The sequence below is a fragment of the Nerophis ophidion genome, linkage group LG23, assembly GCF_033978795.1.
Source record: "Nerophis ophidion isolate RoL-2023_Sa linkage group LG23, RoL_Noph_v1.0, whole genome shotgun sequence".
Lineage (NCBI taxonomy): Eukaryota > Metazoa > Chordata > Actinopteri > Syngnathiformes > Syngnathidae > Nerophis > Nerophis ophidion.
Window position 1 is genome coordinate 1,546,170 of NC_084633.1, and position 19,380 is coordinate 1,565,549.

The following is a 19,380-nucleotide window of genomic DNA, read 5'->3' on the forward strand; positions in this document are numbered from 1 at the left end:
AGGGTGGCTATTTTGAAGAAACTAGAATACAAAACATGTTATTTCACCTTTTTTTGTAAAGTACATAACTCCACATGTGTTCATTCATAGTTTTGATGCCTTCAGTGACAATCTACAATGTAAATAGTCATGAAAATAAAGAAAACATTGCATTGAATGAGAAGATGTGTCCAAACTTTTGGCCTGTACTGCGTGTTGCATTAAAACTACTCTGACAAGTACAATTTATACGAAATGTAACAGAGTAAAAATGAAGTGCGTTACTAACCAACTCTGAGTATGGATGTATTAAATAAATACCTGTAGTTTTTCATGTGAGAGTTTCTTGTCTTCCTAGAACTCTGTGTATACAGCACAGTTTTCATAAGTTTGTAAAGCAAACAGAACACCGAGGGTTAGTTCTCTCTTGTTTGATCAGGCTCCTCCTGTACAGTGTGTTTGGTGTTCTGTATCCATTTGGGCCCAGAGGTACTACGAGATACAAGATGCTTGGTCATAGCACCCAAAAAGTACAACAAAAGCTTGTGCACGGTCAACGCATCCATGAAACAGAAACCCAAATATGACAGCGGTAGTCCAGGACCGGTCGCCCGTTGTAAGATAAGAAAAGGAAACACGAGGAGGAGGAAGGCCGGAAAGCAAAAAGGCCAATCCCAAACCGCCTTTTTCCTAGTTGAAGCAACACATTACACATTATGAAGTACTTCACATATTTATACAAAGAGGGCAAATACAAGTATTTTTGTTGTGGTTATCATGTATCGTGTAGAATGTGACTTGGTGTTCAGTCTTGCGTCACTCTGCTCAATTATTACACAATTCTGCTATGTTGAATGGACCAGCAAACACAGCTGTAATCTCCGCTCTGAACTCTCACCAATTGGAATACTCTGAACTCTGCTGTATATACTCAACTTTTTTACCCCCTACCCTCATTTTATACAATCGTTTTACACGGTAATCACTACTTGCCGCTATACTTGCTGTGTGAACCGATACATTTATTACTAGCCCTATATTTATTCACTATCTGAACATACTTGCAAGAATCCGTGATATACCTATTTATACATTTGCATGTAAGCCGATAGCCGTATGATAGCATGTACATATTGCTGCATATGCGAGAGTTTGTTGTAGACGAACCCCAAGATGCAGAGAAGGAGAGAGGCATTTTGCAGGAAAACATGATTTAATTTAAAATACTAAGACAGAAACAAACAAAGGGTACAACAAAAAGCGTGCGCATTTTTTTTTATAGTCTTTGGTATGACTATGATCTCAGGGCGGACACTCTAATCACTAGGCCACTGAGTAGGTTAGAGTTAAAGTTTTGTTTAGCATACCACTCAGTTCACTCCTATTTATGTAGACACACCCTATTTGATCACCTGTTCATTGTGTATTCACTGTATATTACATTGTATATCACTGCTGCACTTTAGTGTTTATTTGCTCTCTGGTTGGATGCCAAACTTATTTCCGCTGTACTGTACTTGTGCTGTGCAATGACAATACATTTTAATCTAATCTATCGGTAGTCCAAAATTAAAGGCTTATATTATAATTTATTTCTATATTTAAAACACTTCCTTGTGGTCTACTTGACATGTCATGGGGGTTCTTTGGTCAAAATGTTGCTCTCACGTTGCATAGATCATGTTTTACAAACCGTCTTCAAGCCTCTTTCTGATCAGTTCTTTACGATTGCGTCGTTTTGTAGACGCTACTTTTTTCGTACGCTTTGCAAACTGCGGCTTATAAAAACGACGCAGTTAATTCATGGATTTTTCATCGCCGACGGCCATAATACAAATAGTTAAAAAACAACAAGCAAAAACAAATTAAAAGGTATGTTATTGATTTTGTTATGGCGCCATCATTAGGACGAGTTCGGGCACTGCAGATGCTTTGGGGTGAACGTCAAATATTTTCTTTTTTCAGTGCTTTCAACTGTAAGTTCGAGTGCTGTGCAATCGTCCATAGCGTTTTTACACGTATGGATTTTTGTTTTATCACTACAAACGTTTGTAAGAACCACAATATAACTAAAACTATTCATAATTCATTAAACTGTCCTATTTATGATGTCTGTAGTAGAGTTTTCCTGCCATCGTCATGTAATCAAGCTAGCATCGTCTGCATTATTAACTTACAGAGGCATTCTTTTTGTATTGTTTCACTTTCACAAATTATGTCTGTTTAGCTGATTGAAAGAACTAGCTTCAGCCATGACGATGACTTCTGTTTTGTTTGATCAGCCGCTTTACTGCCGTGTCACAGACACTGTTTGGAAACAATTAACTGTGGCTTAAAGTCTGGTGTGGCTAATATATGGAAACTATTATTGTTTTGTACATTTAGTGAGTGAGGCTTATAAACCGGCGCGCTTCATAGTCCAGAAAATATGATATATGCACATTTCTTCAGTTTAGTGAAGCGAATTATATTTATATAGCGCTTTTTCTCTAGTGACTCAAAGCGCTTTACATAGTGAAACCCAATATCTAAGTTACATTTAAACCAGTGTGGGTGGCACCGGGAGCTGGTGGGTAAAGTGTCTTGCCCAAGGACACAACGGCAGTGACTAGGATGGCAGAAGCTGGGATCGAACCTGGAACTCTCAAGTTGCTGCGACGGCTACTCTACCAACCGAGCTATAGTTTAAAGACAAAAGGTAAGTCAGATGCCCTTTAAACCAGGCCAAGGCCTTTTAGGACCACCAATCATGGATGCCTGTCTTATTTACGTGCCTACACTTCAACTGTGTTTTCTCTTCGTCAGCCATGTTGTAGTTTTTGAGCCTCCATATGGAGTCTACTGACAGATATAAGTATACGCTACTTTGTATTGGAAATGGCAACAGCGGAGGATGCATGTGCATGTACGAGCCAGTCTGCCCCACATCAAAGAGATGGAGAAAAACAAGGAACTTGTTGACGGCATGATGGTACTTTGATAAGACAACTATATCAAATTGTTTTAATGAGTATTTTGTTTCTGCCGGATTTTTGTTTGAGTCGTTGAATCCTCAAATGTTGGTTTAACTAATGTTAATACTGTATACCAAATACACCACAGGCTGTAAATAGACGCAGCACCTGCACTTTTGAGTTCACACCTGTATCAGTATCTGAGGTAAACAATGCACTAAAGCAGCAGGACCTGACCAAATTGAACCCTTTTTCTTAAAATTGGCAGCTGATTTTATTGCTGAGCCTCTCTCGCATATTTTTAACCTCAGTCTAACAAGTAAAAGCATTCTAAAAATCTGGAAATCCGCCTTTGTTCTTCCCCTGCTAAAAGGGGGTAAAACCACAAATATAAATAATTCCAGACCAATTTCTAAATTATGCATTTTAGCAAAATTGTTTGAGAAGATCATCAGTAACCAGCTAAATGTTTTTTTTTTTAGCATCAAACAATATTTTATTTCCATTTCAATCTGGTTTTAGAAAACAGCATAGCACTATTACAGCTGCTCTTAAGGTCCTCAATGATTTAATCGAGGCTGTAGACGGCAGGAAACACTGTGTCGCCCTATTAATTGATTTGTCAAAAGCATTTGACACAGTAGACCACAGTCTGCTCATTCAAGCTCTTCATCACGTTGGATTATCTAAAAATGCTGCTGCTTGGTTCACAGACTATATTTCCAGCAGAAGACAACGTGTACAGGTGGCTGGGACGACCTCTTCATTACTGGACATTACCAAAGGAGTTCCACAAGGCTCAGTGCTGGGGCCCATTTTTTATTCTATCTACTTAAATAATCTTTGCAAAAATTTGTCAAATGCAATGTACCATTTTTTTTGCAGACTAGGGATGTCTCGACCCAGGTTTTTGCACTTCCGATCCGATACCGGTACTGGCCGATACTGGCCTATCCGAGCATGTATTAAAGTTTTAAGTTATTTAGTCGACTTAGTTGTCAGATTCATGTTGAAAAGGGTTTTAGTACTCTTGATAACAACTAGCCAGCTGAATTAGGTGAGTTTGAATAATACACAATGGTTGGTATTCAAGGATAAACACAAAATAGAAAAAATTATACATGACAAACAGAAATGGCATCATTAAACAGTAAAAAAGTGAACCGTATAAAGTGCAAATTATGCTGTAAACATTATTAAAAAAAAGCAAAACACACAAAACCTGAGTGGAATAAAATGTCTATGACTCAGCATCAATACTTGCTCTTGAACAAGTGTAAACTTAAATAACTAAAAAAATAAAAACTATCTACACACTCCTTTCAATTGTTTGCCCCAGTCGGGTGGGGGGGGGACAAACAATTGAAGTCCGAGCATAATGGGGAGATTATTTCTAACAAAGACGAGCACTTCAAGATGCTCCGGTGTCAACCTGCTCCTGTGTTCATCAATGATAACTGAGGCTGTGCTAAAAAGCCTCTTACTCTCAAGATTTATTAAAATGTCTTACAACTTTACCACCACGCTTGACTTTATTGTGGCATGTTTTGCACTCCACCTCTTTATCTTTTTCGTTTTGTAGGGTAAAATAACGGTTAGAACAAAGACCTGTGGATGTGTTGAAGGTGTGCTGGAAAACACAGACCGGATCTTTTTTTAAAACTGGTTTCTGGATCTGCATTTTCCCATGCCTTGCCCATACGCATTTTTTGGCAGATATCGGATCGGGACAACCCTAATGCAGATGACACCATTATTTATTGCTGTTCAACCTCAATCACTCAGGCTTTTGAATTTTTACAAGCTGCTTTTGATGTCATCCAGGCTCGCTTATTTGATCTTAAATTGGTTTTAAATGCAGATAAAAGCAAGGTAATGGTTCTCTCTCATTCAAGGGTGCTACTGGAAAATATTCCAAATATTGTAACATCAAATGGAAACCCTATAGAGCAGGTCTTAAATTAAAGGTACTTTGGTTTTACTCTTGATCAGGAGCTTTCATTTAAAGCCCATATTAAGAACTTGGTCTCTAAGCTTAGGGTAAAGCTTGGTTTCCTTTTTAGAAATAAAAACTGCTTCTCTCCTAAAGCCAGAAAGAAATTGCTGACAGCGACTATCTTCCCCGTAATTGATTATGGAGACGTGCTTTATTTTAGTGCTTCATCTAAATGCCTACAGTCCTTGGACACTGTTATTCACTGAGCACTAAGATTTTTATTTTTTTTTCCCCAAGATGGCGCTGTTGTAGTGGCTGCTGTTGGCAGGAGCTCTGTGCTCTTGTGTCATCCTTTTGTGTTTCCCTCTTGTTTTCATGTGTGTGTGTATATATATATATATATACATATATATATATATATATATATATATATATATATATATATATATATATATATTTTATTTTATTTATTTTTTTTTTTTTTGCCTTTTGGTCCGGGACCCTTTGGGACTGAGTGACAAGGGGTGGCACTTTCGTGACTTCCGCGGTGCTTTTTTGTGGACTTCTGGATTTGCCTCCCGGAGAGCCTTTTGGTCATGGAGACCAGCAGCTGGGTCTCTGCCACACCAGAGTCTATTTGGAGAGACTGGAGGAGATGCGGATGAAGAGACAGGGCTGCGGAACTAGCACTGAGCGCCGGGACGGACAAGCTTCACAGTGTCTGGGCTGAATATGCAGGTGTCGGACACCTCAGTCTTCTTGGACGTATCCTCGCTCATCCATGCGGACTGGACACTAGCCGGAGAGTTGGTTGGCGGCCGAGAGTGGACTTGGCTCTTGGTTGCTTTGTTGGGTCTGCTCCTGTCTCTGCCCATGCTCCCTCCACCCCAGCAGAGGCCACCACAGTGTATATGTTTCTTTTACTTTTTATTCATAGCTGTATGTAGAAGTGGCTGGTTGCATCAGCTCTGCTCTTCTAATGCAGTGGTTGTTAACCTGGGTTCGATCGAACCCTAGGGGTTCGGTGAGCTGGCCTCAGGGGTTCGGCGGAGGTCAAAACACACACCCGACTCATCGTGTAAATACAAACTTCTCCTTATCGGCGTATTACGGATACCGCAACAGCTGACTGATTTGCAGGTGTGTAATTTGTTGTGAGTTTATGCAGTGTGTTGGTTTCGTTGTTTGAACAAGGTGATGTTCATGCACGGTTCATTTTGTGCACCGGTAAAAAAAAACATGGTAACACTTTAGTATGGAGGACAATATTCACCATTAATTAGTTGCTTATTAACATGCAAATTAGTAACATATTGGCTCTTAACTAGTCATTATTAAGTACTTATTAATGCCTTATTCAGCATGGCCTTATTATAACCCTAACCCTCTAACCCTGACCCGAATCCTAACTAATTAGCCCTAACCCCAACCCTAACCAAATAACTCTAAATTAAGTATTTATTAATTAAAATATGTTCCCCTAATGTCTAAATACCTCTAAATCAAGTCTTTGTTACTTAGAATATGTTCCCCATACTACAATGTTACCAAAAGCATATAACTTTGTCTTGAAATTGAAAAAAAAAAAACATTTTATATTTACCTAAAGAAGGTTTCGGTGAATGCGCATATGAAACTGGTGGGGTTCGGTACCTCCAACAAGGTTAAGAACCACTGTTTTAATGTCTTTAATGTCCTTTGATGTTTGTCTTACACACATATAAGAGGGATGTGTACTATGGCTATGAGTAGTTTTTTTCCCTTAGCCTCACCTCAGTTTGGACCCCCTCTCCATGGGCCCAGGCTTAGACCGATTATTTTATTTTCATTTTTTTTCTCCTTTTCCCCCCAGTTGTTTATCTGTATCTCAACTTTTTTGTAAGGGGCGCCACAAGTTGGCAGACCAGTCAGCGATCCTGTTCTTTCTCCCTGTAATGTTTGTCTGACCTTGAATGGGATTGTCCTGAAAATTGTCCTTTCCCCTCAGGGAATAATAAAGTATGTCTGATTCTGATTCCGATTGGTTACTTACTGGCTGTCGTAGTCTAACCCACCACTGTCAACTGTGTATGAAGTCAGACTTATCTTCATTGAGTGCAAACAGATTGACTGACTATCATTTATAAAGCTCTTTTAGGTTTAATACCTCCTTACTTGTGTACTTCGTTGCAAAGAAAAAAATCTCTTATGCGTTACGTTCTAACAATGTGTATGTTTTAACTGTTCCCCATGTACGGACTGAATTTGGCAAAAGAGCTTTTGGCATTGCTGCCCCTACGGCATGGAATGCATTGCAGACGAAACTGAAACTCACTGAACTACTTCCATTTGGAGACTTCCGTTATATCCTGAGGGACAGAGAGCAAGAGACTTTTGCACAGTGCCTGTGTTTTAAAAGGTGTTTTACAGTTCTCTTTTATGTATTTTAAAATGTATGTCTTCATGTATTACTTTTTTTTAAACTGCTCTCCGACATGTGCTGTTGACCCCTTGGCCAGGTCACCCTTCTGAAAGAGATCTTGATCTCACCGGTTTTTATTATCTGGTTAACTAAAGGTTCTATATTCATGACCCCATGTTGCAATGGTTTAGTTGTTGAGCAAATCCTACGAGTCAAACATTACAAGACAGACTACATAACCTTTTGAACGTTGTTACCTTAAGTGATCTCTAGGGTTTGTCTTTTTTTTTTTTTACTCTTATGACTTTCAAAAATGTATCATTATATCAATAAATAAATAAATGGGTTGTACTTGTATTGCGCTTTTCTACCTTGTTTATACTTCACTGAGGACAGTATTTGGTGAGCGCCATTTTGTTCCACTAATTTTGTCGGTCCTTGAACTCACAGTAGTCGTGAGAACTGCGACAAGTTTGTTTAAATGTAAAACTTTCGCCGATGCTGCCACAGAAAGACGTGTTTTATGCTACTCCTGCTTTGTCTCATTTTGTCCACCAAACATTTTATGCTGTGCATGAATGAACAAAGGTGAGCTTTGTTGATGTTATTGACTTGTGTGGAGTGCTAATCAGGCATATTTGGTTAGTGCATGACTGCAAACTAATCGATGCTAACATGCTACCTAAGTAAAAGACAGCCTGCCGTTTCCTTAAACTTGGACACACACATCTATACCTTTGGCCATTCCAATCCAGTAATTTCCAGGAGTTATCTCACCCTCTGAAAAAGCCTCTCTTTTAAAAATGTTTTCCAACGTTGTGAACATAAGTAGCATAAATATTACATTTCAACATTTCTGTTAACGAAGATTTGCATTAGTCTGCGACACACATCGTCATTTTTATAGTATATAAATGATAAATGCGTTGTACTTGTATAGCGCTTTTCTACCTTCAAGGTACTCAAAGCGCTTTGACACTACTTCCACATTTACCCATTCACACACACATTCACACACTGATGGAGGGAGCTGCCATGCAAGGCGCTAACCAGCACCCATCAGGAGCAAGGGTGAAGTGTCTTGCTCAGGACACAACGGATGTGACGAGGTTGGTACTAGGTGGGGATTGAACCAGGGACCCACAAGTTGCGCACGGCCACTCTACCACTGCGCCACGCCATCCCAATTTAAATGACTACAATTATGGATCTCTAAGACATTATACAGGTATATTCTTTAAAACATTTTTAATCAGTGATCGACTGGAATAAAGTAAATCCCTGAATATTGTTTACATTACGCATATACACTGTATATATTTGCGATTAATTTAAAAAAAAAAAATAGAAAAAACAGTTTTTTACACACAAAACATCTTTTTAACTTATGTCGGTAATATTCCACAAATATGTGATCGTTTTAAAACAGTGGTTCTCAAACTTTTTGGGGAAAACACATAATGACCCACAATAAAATGCAGTAGCTTAGTACGCCCAAATATTCATTAAAACAAAGTAGATGTTTTATTTACAAGTTTAATTAATAGTTTTGGCCACTGGTACAATACACACAGTTTCAACAATAACACTGTATTTGAACATAGGACTATAAAACACTGTACTTTAGTTCTTTGGCATAACACTATATAGAGCACGCGTATCACAGTTTGAGAATCTCTGATCCAAACAAGCCAAAAACACGCAATAACTAAAAAGAAAAAACTATTAGCTCCTATTCTTTTAAATCCTTTGGTTTTAGCCCCCAAACTCCAGGCAATTATTTTCCAAGTTTGTAAATATGAACGACAACAACAAGGAAATGTCGCGTACTGACTGACCCAACCAACAACAGTTGTTCAATCCTTTTTCTAGATTATTATCATCATTGTAATTGTTAATTTCCTGTTAATAGCTGCTTACGCTCTATTGCAATGCTTCCTAAAACAAACATTAAAATAAAGAAAGTGGGATTTACAATATTAACTATGAACAATAAAACACTGAATATTAACAACATATGAACGTCGCTCCTCTTTTACTTCTCAGACCAGCTGCTCGATAGTTCTGTATCTTTTACAATCAAGCAAAAAAAATTTAAAAACAGAAACATATGAATGCAAAGTGTAATAAACACCAACAATATGATACATTATCACATAAAAATGTGCTTCCGCATCTGTTCATGACACACGCGTATCGGGCTGGCTGCTCTGCGCACGGCCACTCTACCACTGCGCCACGCCACTCTGCTTTGTTTCTCGTCTGAGCTGCAGTGACATAGATTACCATAATAACTCATTTAACACACAAAATGCGCAGATTTCGACCATTGAAATTCTTTCTATATTTCAAGACTTACGGTAATTTGAAAATAACACTGCACGTCATAATGGCAAATACAGTTTATGTCTAAAAAAATGATGTAGAACGTCCGGCGGGCCGGATTGAAAATCTTAACAGGCCGTACTTTACCCAAGTCTGTCCTAAAAATTTACTTGACACTTATTTTTTATGGTTGTTTAAGCTAGCTTAGCGATTAGCTCAGGTTTAGCTTCATACTCCAGTGATAACGCTGCATGATTGATTGATTGATTGATTGATTGATACTTTTATTAGTAGATTGCACAGTTCAGTACATATTCCATACAATTGACCACTAAATGGTAACACCCGAATAAGTTTTTCAACTTGTTTAAGTCGGGGTCCACGTTAATCAATTCATGGTACAAATATATACTGTCAGCATAATACAGTCATCACACAGGTTAATCATCATAGTATGTACATTGAATTATTTACAATCCGGGGGGTGGGATGAGGAGCTTTGGTTGATATCAGTACCATGGTCATGATAACGATACTTATGATAGAAATGCAGTTTTATTCGCCATTATTGAGGTGAATATTATTAACTTAGGGGCGCGTCTTTACACTGTGTACGGAGAAACACTATTAGCTGCAAACCGCTTGTCAGCCGGAGGAATAAATAGTAGATATAGTATCAGCCAGAACGTATTGGCGTTTGGCATTCATTGGCAATGGTGATCACAGACTATGTCAACAAATGAGTAAAATTGAGCCAATAATATGGCTGAAGGAATAAAAAGACAACTTATAAAAATAAATAAAAAAGTTAACTTTGTACTTTGAACTACTGAGAACAATTAATAGTTACTTGGTTACCCATGTAAATCAAAGTTTACCTGAGAGACTGAGGCACAGGTTTTTGTGGCGGGAGAGAGAAAGTTGGCGGCAAAACACAGAGGACGCCATGGCAGGGATCAGAGAGGCAGAACTCGTCTCTTCTCACCAAGCGGTTCACCTGAAGCACAGAGGGAGGATGAGGGGGGAGATTTATTTATAGTGTATGGCAGGGGTCACCAACCTTTTTGAAACCAACACCTACTTCTTGGGTACTGATTAATGCAAAGGGCTACCAACCAGTTTGATACAAACTTAAATAAATTGCCAGAAATAGCCAATTTGCTCAATTTACCTCTAACAAATAAATCTAAATATATTAAAAAAATGGGTGTTTCTGTCTGTCATTCCGTCGTACATTTTTTTTTCTTTCTACGGAAGGTTTTTTGTAGAGAATAAATAATTAAAAAAAACACTTAATTGAACGGCTTAAAAGATGAAAAAACATGAAAAAAAAAAACATTTAAAACATAGTTTATCTTCAATTTCGACTCTTTAAAATTCAAAATTCAACCGTAAAATATGAAGAGAAAAAGTAGCTAATTCAAATCTTTTTGAAAAAATAAATTTTTTTTTTTATGGAACATCATTATTAACTTCTCCTGATTAACATTAATTTTAGAGTTTTGATGACATGTTTTTAAGTAGGTTAAAATCCAATCTGCAATTTGTTAGAATATATAACAAATTGGACCAAGCCTTATTTCTAACAAAAACAAAAAATTATTTATTCTAGATTTTCCAGAACAAAAATTTCAAAAGAAATTCAAAAGACTTTGAAATACGATTTAAATTTGATTCTACAGATTTTCTAGATTTGCCAGAATATTTTTTTTTAAATTTTAATAATAATAAGTTTGAAGAAATATTTCACAAATATTTTTCGTCGAAAAAACAGAAGCTAAAATGAAGAATTGAATTCAAATGTATTTATTATTCTTTACAATAAAAAAAAAAAAAATTACTTGAACATTGATTTAAATTGTCAGGAAAGAAGAGGAAGGAATTTAAAAGGTAAATGTGTTTAAAATTCCTAAAATCATTTTTAACATTTTTTCTTTGAAATTGTCTTTCTGAAAGTTATAAGAAGCAAAGTAAAAAAAAAAAAAAGAATTCATTTAAACAAGTGAAGACCAAGTCTTTAAAATATTTTCTTGGATTTTCAAATTCTATTTGAGTTTTGTCTCTCTTAGAATTAAAAATGTCAAGCAAAGCGAGACCAGCTTGCTTGTAAATAAATAACATTTAAAAAATAGAGGCGGCTCACTGGTAAGTGCTGCTATTTGAGCTATTTTTAGAACAGGCCAGCGGGCTACTCACCTGGTCCTTACGGGCTACCTGGTGCCCGCGGGCACCGCGTTGGTGACCCCTGCTGTATGGTGTACCGCGACCCCGAAAGGGACAAGCGGTAGGAAATGGATGGATGGATGGTGTACTTGCAGCGGCCAATGAACTAGACTAACACTGCCTAACAAGACCAAAGTCAGTAACTCCATCAAACCGATGCAATTACCAGTACTTGATTATTATCATTAGTAAAGGTCTGCTTTCAAAGGAGATATCAGAGGGACAGTCTATGGGAAAAGTCTGATCAAAAATGAACAGACTGAAAATAATCCATCGAGTCAAAAACAATGTGCAGTCAAGCGCGTAATAAACACAAGTCATGATGAAGTTTTGATTAAGAAGCTTATGACGCAGCTTGTTAAGCAAAACTTAAAAAAAAAGTAGTCATTCAAAAATCAATTTGCATGTTAGTGGGAATAAAAAAAAAAGAGATTTTTTTTTCGGACAGTTTTTTTATTTATAGCCCTATGTGCAGTTGTATTAACTGCCACAAGTGGTGGAAAAGGGTATTATATCTGCCATATTTATTATTGAAGTCACAAAGTGCATTATTTTTTTTAACATGCCTCAAAACAGCAGCTTGGAGTTTAGGACATGCTCTCCCTGAGAGAGCATGAGGAGGTTGAGGTGGTGGTGGTGGTCGGGGGGGTGTATATTGTAGTGTTCCGGAAGAGTTAGTGCTGCAAGGGTTTCTGGGTATTCGTTCTGTTGTGTTTATGTTGTGTTACGATGCGGATGTTCTCCCGAAATGTGTTTGTCATTCTTGTTTGGTGTGGGTTCACAGTGTGGCGCATATTTGTAACAGTGTTAAAGTTGTTTATACGGCCACCCTCAGTGTGTGACCTGTATGGCTGTTGACCAAGTATGCACGCTGATTGTACGGAGGAAAAGTGGACGTGACGACAAGTTCTAGAGGACGCTAAAGGAAGTGCCTTTAAGGCACGCCCCCAATATTGTTGTCCGGGTGAAAATCGGGAGGAATCCGGAAGAATGGTTGGCCCGGGAGAGGCAATGAAATTCGGGAGTCTCCTGGGAAAATCGGGAGGGTTGGCCAGTATGATCTAAGTACCGCTGCGACCCATACGTACCACAGATGACAAAACCTTTTTCGAGGTCCTACAGTTCAAATAAACACTGGTCTATATCGTCTATTGCTCTAATGCCTAGGTGTCAAAGTCAAGGCCCGCGGGCGAGTGAATGATCTATGGCCCCCAGGATGATATTTGATTAGTATTAAAATCGGCCCGCAGGCCACAGCCACCGGCTGCTGTTTTGCACGCACCAATACTCCAACAATGTTGACGCTAGCAATTTTCAAAATGGGGAACCAGGAACCCCCATCGAGTCAGAAAAATGGGGTCCCACTTTTTTGTAAGTGTTTTGAAAACAAATGCTAAATGTATGCATTATCTTGTTATAGCTCACATTCTATATTGTGTTTTAGAAAAAGGTTGTCATGCACGTTACTTAATTTATTAAAAAAATAATACAAAAGAAAACCATTTTTTATGCACATGTAAATGTATCCATTCACTTTCTTCTTTCCTTCATGAATCTAAACTTTACCGCTGCCGGTAGTATTTTCTATATTTTTATTGTAACATTTTCAGAATGTGTTTGTTCTTTTTTTGGCAAAGAAAACTATCTGAAATTCTCTTTATTTTTTAGTTTTAATGCCATGATATTAACAGTCCAGCCCACGTGTGCACAGATTCTCCTCCATGTGGCCCCTGAGCTAAAATGACTTTGACACCCCTGCTTTAATTGTACTATCGTCAATTCCAGACTATAAGCCGTTACTTTTTTTCTTCTGCTTTGAAACCTGACGCTTACAAAACTATGCGGGGAATTTATGGGTTTTTCTTCACTGACGGCAATGATACAAATAGTTTAAAAAAAACAAGCATTAACACTGTAAAGGTGTGTTATTGTTTGTGCTATGGCTTTGAACGAGTTCGCTCACTGCAGGAGCTGCGGAGTGAACGTCGAAAGTATTTTCTTCCGTTTAGTACCATTCCGCCCTGTAATCGTCCATTGTTTCTACTTGTGAGTTTCACAATATAACTAAAACAATCCATTCTTACAAAACCATCACATGAATCATGTTTGAAGGAGTGCTTTCATGCATATTTTTACATGCTATGGCAACGTATTTAAGCTAGCGTCGTCAGCATGAGCTAATATGCTAACAAGTTTACGAGTGTCTGTGTTAGTATCATTAACTTACAATGGCTTTCTTTTTGTACTGTATCAGTTTCACAAATTCCTCAGTAAATTCACCAATACATCACCGTGGAGCTATAGAGTCTGTTTAGCTGATTGGAGGGCTAGTTTCCGCAACTAGTGGGTACATGACGGTGGCTTCTGTTTTGTCTGATCAGCCGTTTTACTGCCACAGATACTGTTTGGACACATTTGAGGGTATTTAAATAAACATTTAAAAAATATTTCTGTCTAAGTAACTCATTTTACAACATATGCGGTGCAGATAATATATGGAAAAATATTTTTTTCTTTTAAATTTCAGTGGGTGCGCTTTATAGTCCAGAAAATACGGTGAATGCATATTTGCTCAGCTCTATCTTAATCCATTTTGACTGTACAGGAATCAGAGGGTATAATGCACATACCATGAATTGATTAACGTGGCCGACTTAAACAAGTTGAAAAACTTATTCGGGTGTTACCATTTAGTGGTCAATTGTACGGAATATGTACTGTACTGTGCAATCTACTAATAAAAGTATCAATCAATCAATCAATATATTAAACTGGAAAATAGTGCATCCATTCATCCATCCATCCATCTTCTCCCGCTTATCTTAGGTCGGGTCGCGGGGGCAGCAGCCTAAGTACGGAAGCCCAGACTTCCCTCTCCCCAACCACTTCGTCTAGCTATTCCCGGGGGATCCCGAGGCGTTCCCAGGCCAGCCGGGAGACATAGTCTTCCCAACATGTCCTGGGTCTTCCCCGTGGCCTCCTACCGGTCGGACATGCCCTAAACACCTCCCTAGGGAGGCGTTCGGGTGGCATCCTGACCAGATGCCCGAACCACTTCGTCTAGCTCTTCTCAATGTGGAGGAGCAGCGGCTTTACTTTGAGTTCCTCCAGGATGACAGAGCTTCTCACCCTATCTCTAAGGGAGAGCCCCGCCACACGGCGGAGGAAACTCATTTCGGCCGCTTGTACCCATGATCTTATCCTTTCGGTCATGACCCAAAGCTCATGACCATAGGTGAGGATGGGAACGTAGATCGACCAGTAAATTGAGAGCTTTGCCTTCCGGCTCAGCTCCTTCTTCACCACAACGGATCGGTACAACGTCCGCATTACTGAAGACGCCGGACTGATCCGACTGTCGATCTCACGATCCACTCTTCCCTCACTCGTGAACAAGACTCCTAGGTACTTGAACTCCTCCACTTGGGGTAGGGTCTCCTCCCCAACCCGGAGATGGCATTCGACCCTTTTCCGGGCGAGAACCATGGATTCGGACTTGGAGGTGCTGATTCTCATTCCGGTCGCTTCACACTCTTGGGACGGGGAACGTCACCTCACTGGAAAATAGTCATTACTTATATTAGTCATACTTAAAATACTGTTTTGCACTGCCTGTTTTGCACTGCCTTTTTTGCACCGGAAGGCTAAAGACTGACTGGATAAATTCTATCCTATTCCATTTTGACTGTATTTGAATGTATACTAGACCGTATTTATATTATTCACATGTAAAAAATGCTACTTGCACTGCTGTCTTTTCGCACCAGAAGAATGGTGATTGGACAATTCTATTCGATTCCACAGCCTTATTTATATTATTCACATGCATAATACTTTGCACTGCTGTTGTTGCACCGGAAGGAAAGGGAGGGGACAATTAGAGTATACGCTATTCCATATCTTTATTTTTTACTCTCCTTTAAGTGTGAATAACTAAGTGTTTATTGTTTTATTGTGAGCAAACTATGGTGCTGAATTTCCCCCGGGGATCAATAAATTACTTTCTATTCTATTCTATTTAAAGACCAAATTTAAAACCAGGCCAAGGCATTTGAGGACCACCAATCTTGGGTGTCTGTCAACAGATATCACTGTGTGAATGTGTTTCACTGTAAATGCGAGTGTGCGTAGTTGCACGCGCTTGTTTATGTTTTTGAGCACCACGCCGATCTTCGAGAAGTAGTTGGTACTGTGTCAGGGAGAAAAAATTAGGGATATAAGAAAATTAGTTCATGTTCTCTTTTGGTTTTGGAATTCTTATGTAATACCGGTCAGAGAACATCCAACCTTTCTGCTTTTGACACAGTGGAGACCACCGGTCATTATACGTACACACACACACACACACACACACACACACACACACACACACACACACACACGGTTACTTGGCAACCCCTCATGAGCTGGATAAAACTGGTTCGGAGAGAGTTACACAAGACTGCATCTCCACGGGGGGTGGGGGGGGGGGGGGGGACAGCGAGTTGGAACTGGGAGAAGCAGGAGTCGCAGAAGAACAGAAGAGACATCGGCCCTGATGAACACAATATTGGAACCGGCAGTCCTAAAGTCAGGGTGGAGTTTGGTTCCATGTTAAAAAAGGTAAAAAAATTGGGCTGTTATTGTTAAAATGAAGCACTTAGGTCAAAAGTTAATGGCTAAAAGACTTTGGACTTTGGCAAACAGTTTTTTTTATTATACGTTGATTGACTTACTGTCATAACGTGACTCATGGACCGAGGCTAAGTGCTGGTGGGAAAATTCACATTTGGACTCGGCAGCGACGGCACAGTAATTAAGTGTCACACGTCGCTTGATTAAATCTGATCCGACCGCAGTTTCGCAGGGGAAATGTTTGTGTTCGGCCCACATGAATGGATTTATATATGACCGTTCAGAGTTACACACATCTTTGCGTTGAAAAACAAATCACTTTATGACTCACAATTACTGCAATTTATCACCTCGACGTGAACATTTAGCCTTGTTGACTTCATCCAATAAAACAGCAGAGCAGTAATGAGCGCAAAGGGTGGCTATTTTGAAGAAATTGGATAATAAAACAGGGTTTCAGTTATTTCAACTTGTTTTGTCAATCACATAACTCTACATTCATAGTTTTGATGCCTTCAGTGACAATATACAATGTAAATAGTCATGAAAATAAAGAAAATACATTGAATGAGGAGGTGTGTCCGAACTTTTGTCCTGTACTGTGTTATATGTCTATATATTGCAGGGGTCGGGAACTTTTTTGGCTGAGAGAGCCATGAAAGCCAAATATTTCAAAATGTATTTCTGTGAGAGCCATGTAATCTTTTTTTTAACACCGAATACAACTAAATGCGTGCATTTTTAAGACCAACATTTTTACAGTATAATAAGTCTCTTATTCTTTTTAAAAATGGTTGAAAAAAAGGTAAATGGTTGTACTTGTATAGCGCTTTTCTACCCCTTTTTAAGGAGCCCAAAGCGCTTTGACACTATTTCCACATTTACCCATTCACACACACATTCACAAACTGATGGCGGGAGCTGCCATGCAAGGCGCTAACCAGGACCCATCAGGAGCAAGGGTGAAATGTCTTGCTCAAGGAGACAACGGACGTGACGAAAATGGTAGAAGGTGGGGATAGAACCAGTAACCCTCAGATTGCTGGCACGGCCACTGTCCCAACTTCGCCACGCGTTCCCCAAGATAATAACATTGTTATTCTAAAGCTAACCAATAATAAATATGGTACTTCTTACAATTAAAGCGACTTCTTGAACAGGTGCGATAGAAAATGGATGATTGCACAAAAATGCATGAGAATGTTTTATAATTTGAACGTTATTTTTAACACTGTGATTACCGGCGGAATTATTCATTACTTATCGTGTTAAGCAATGTCAGCTAAGATTTATCTGAGAGCCAGACTCAGTCATCAAAAGAGCCACATCTGGCTCGAGAGCCATAGGTTCCCTACCCCTGATATATTGTCTTGATTTTCCAATAATTTCTACAACTCTTTATTTTTCAACTCTTTATTTTTTGGTGATAGAGTGATTGGAGCACATACTTGTTGGTCACAAAAAACATTCATGAAGTTTGTTTCTTTTATGAATTTGTTATGGGTCTACTGAAAATGTGAGAAAATCTGCTGGGTCAAAAGTATACATACAGCAATGTTAATATTTGGTTACATGTCCCTTGGCAAGTTTCACTGCAATAAGGCGCTTTTGGTAGCCATCCACAAGCTTCTGGTTTAATTTTTGACCACTCCTCTTGACCAAATTGGTGCAGCTAAATAGGTTGGTTTTCTGACATTGACTTGTTTCTACATTTTGTCCACACGTTTAAGTCAGGACTTTGGGAAGGCCATTCTAAAACCTTAATTCTAGCCTGGTTTAGCCATTTCTTTACCACTTTTGACGTCGCATTTTCAGTAGACCCATAATCCATCCATCCATTTTCTACCGCTTATTCCCTTTCGGGGTCGCGGGGGGCGCTGGCGCCTATCTCAGCTACAATCGGGCGGAAGGCAGGGTACACCCTGGACAAGTCGCCACCTCATCGCAGGGCCAACACAGATAGACAGACAACATTCACACTCACATTCACACACTAGGGCCAATTTAGTGTTGCCAATCAACCTATCCCCAGGTGCATGTCTTTGGAAGTGGGAGGAAGCCGGAGTACCCGGAGGGAACCCACGCATTCACGGGGAGAACATGCAAACTCCACACAGAAAGATCCCGAGCCTGGATTTGAACCCAGGACTGCAGGAACTTCGTAATGTGAGGCAGACGCACTAACCCCTCTGCCACCGTGAAGCCCTAGACCCATAATAAATTAATAAAAGAACCAAACTTTATGGATGTTATTTGTGACGAACAAGTCTGTGCTCCAATCACTCTATCGCAAAACAATAAGAGTTCTAGAAATGATTGGAAATTCAAGATAGCCATGACATTATGTTCTTTACAAGTGTATGTAAACTTTTGATCACGCCTATATTATATATATAAATATGTATACACACACATATATACAAATATGCATACACATACATACATATATATGTATATATATATACACACATTTATTAATTAAAATATGTTCCCCTAATGTCTAAATACCTCTAAATCAAGTCTTTGTTACTTAGAATATGTTCCCCATACTACAATGTTACCAAAAGCATATAACTTTGTCTTGAAATTGAAAAAAAAAAAAACATTTTATATTTACCTAAAGAAGGTTTCGGTGAATGCGCATATGAAACTGGTGGGGTTCGGTACCTCCAACAAGGTTAAGAACCACTGTTTTAATGTCTTTAATGTCCTTTGATGTTTGTCTTACACACATATAAGAGGGATGTGTACTATGGCTATGAGTAGTTTTTTTCCCTTAGCCTCACCTCAGTTTGGACCCCCTCTCCATGGGCCCAGGCTTAGACCGATTATTTTATTTTCATTTTTTTTCTCCTTTTCCCCCCAGTTGTTTATCTGTATCTCAACTTTTTTGTAAGGGGCGCCGCAAGTTGGCAGACCAGTCAGCGATCCTGTTCTGTCTCCCTGTA

General features: G+C 38.9%; 1 protein-coding gene across 1 annotated transcript in view; it reads right to left on the reverse strand.

The window, feature by feature from the left end:
* Nucleotides 1-19,380, reverse strand: part of LOC133541709 (4-aminobutyrate aminotransferase, mitochondrial-like) — a 74,017-nt gene that overhangs the window by 46,760 nt on the left and 7,877 nt on the right. Inside the window, exon 2 of the mRNA XM_061885267.1 lies at nucleotides 10,474-10,592. Within this exon, the coding sequence (XP_061741251.1) occupies nucleotides 10,474-10,543 (70 nt within the window). The 5' untranslated portion in view covers nucleotides 10,544-10,592. The remainder of the gene's footprint in view (nucleotides 1-10,473; nucleotides 10,593-19,380) is intronic.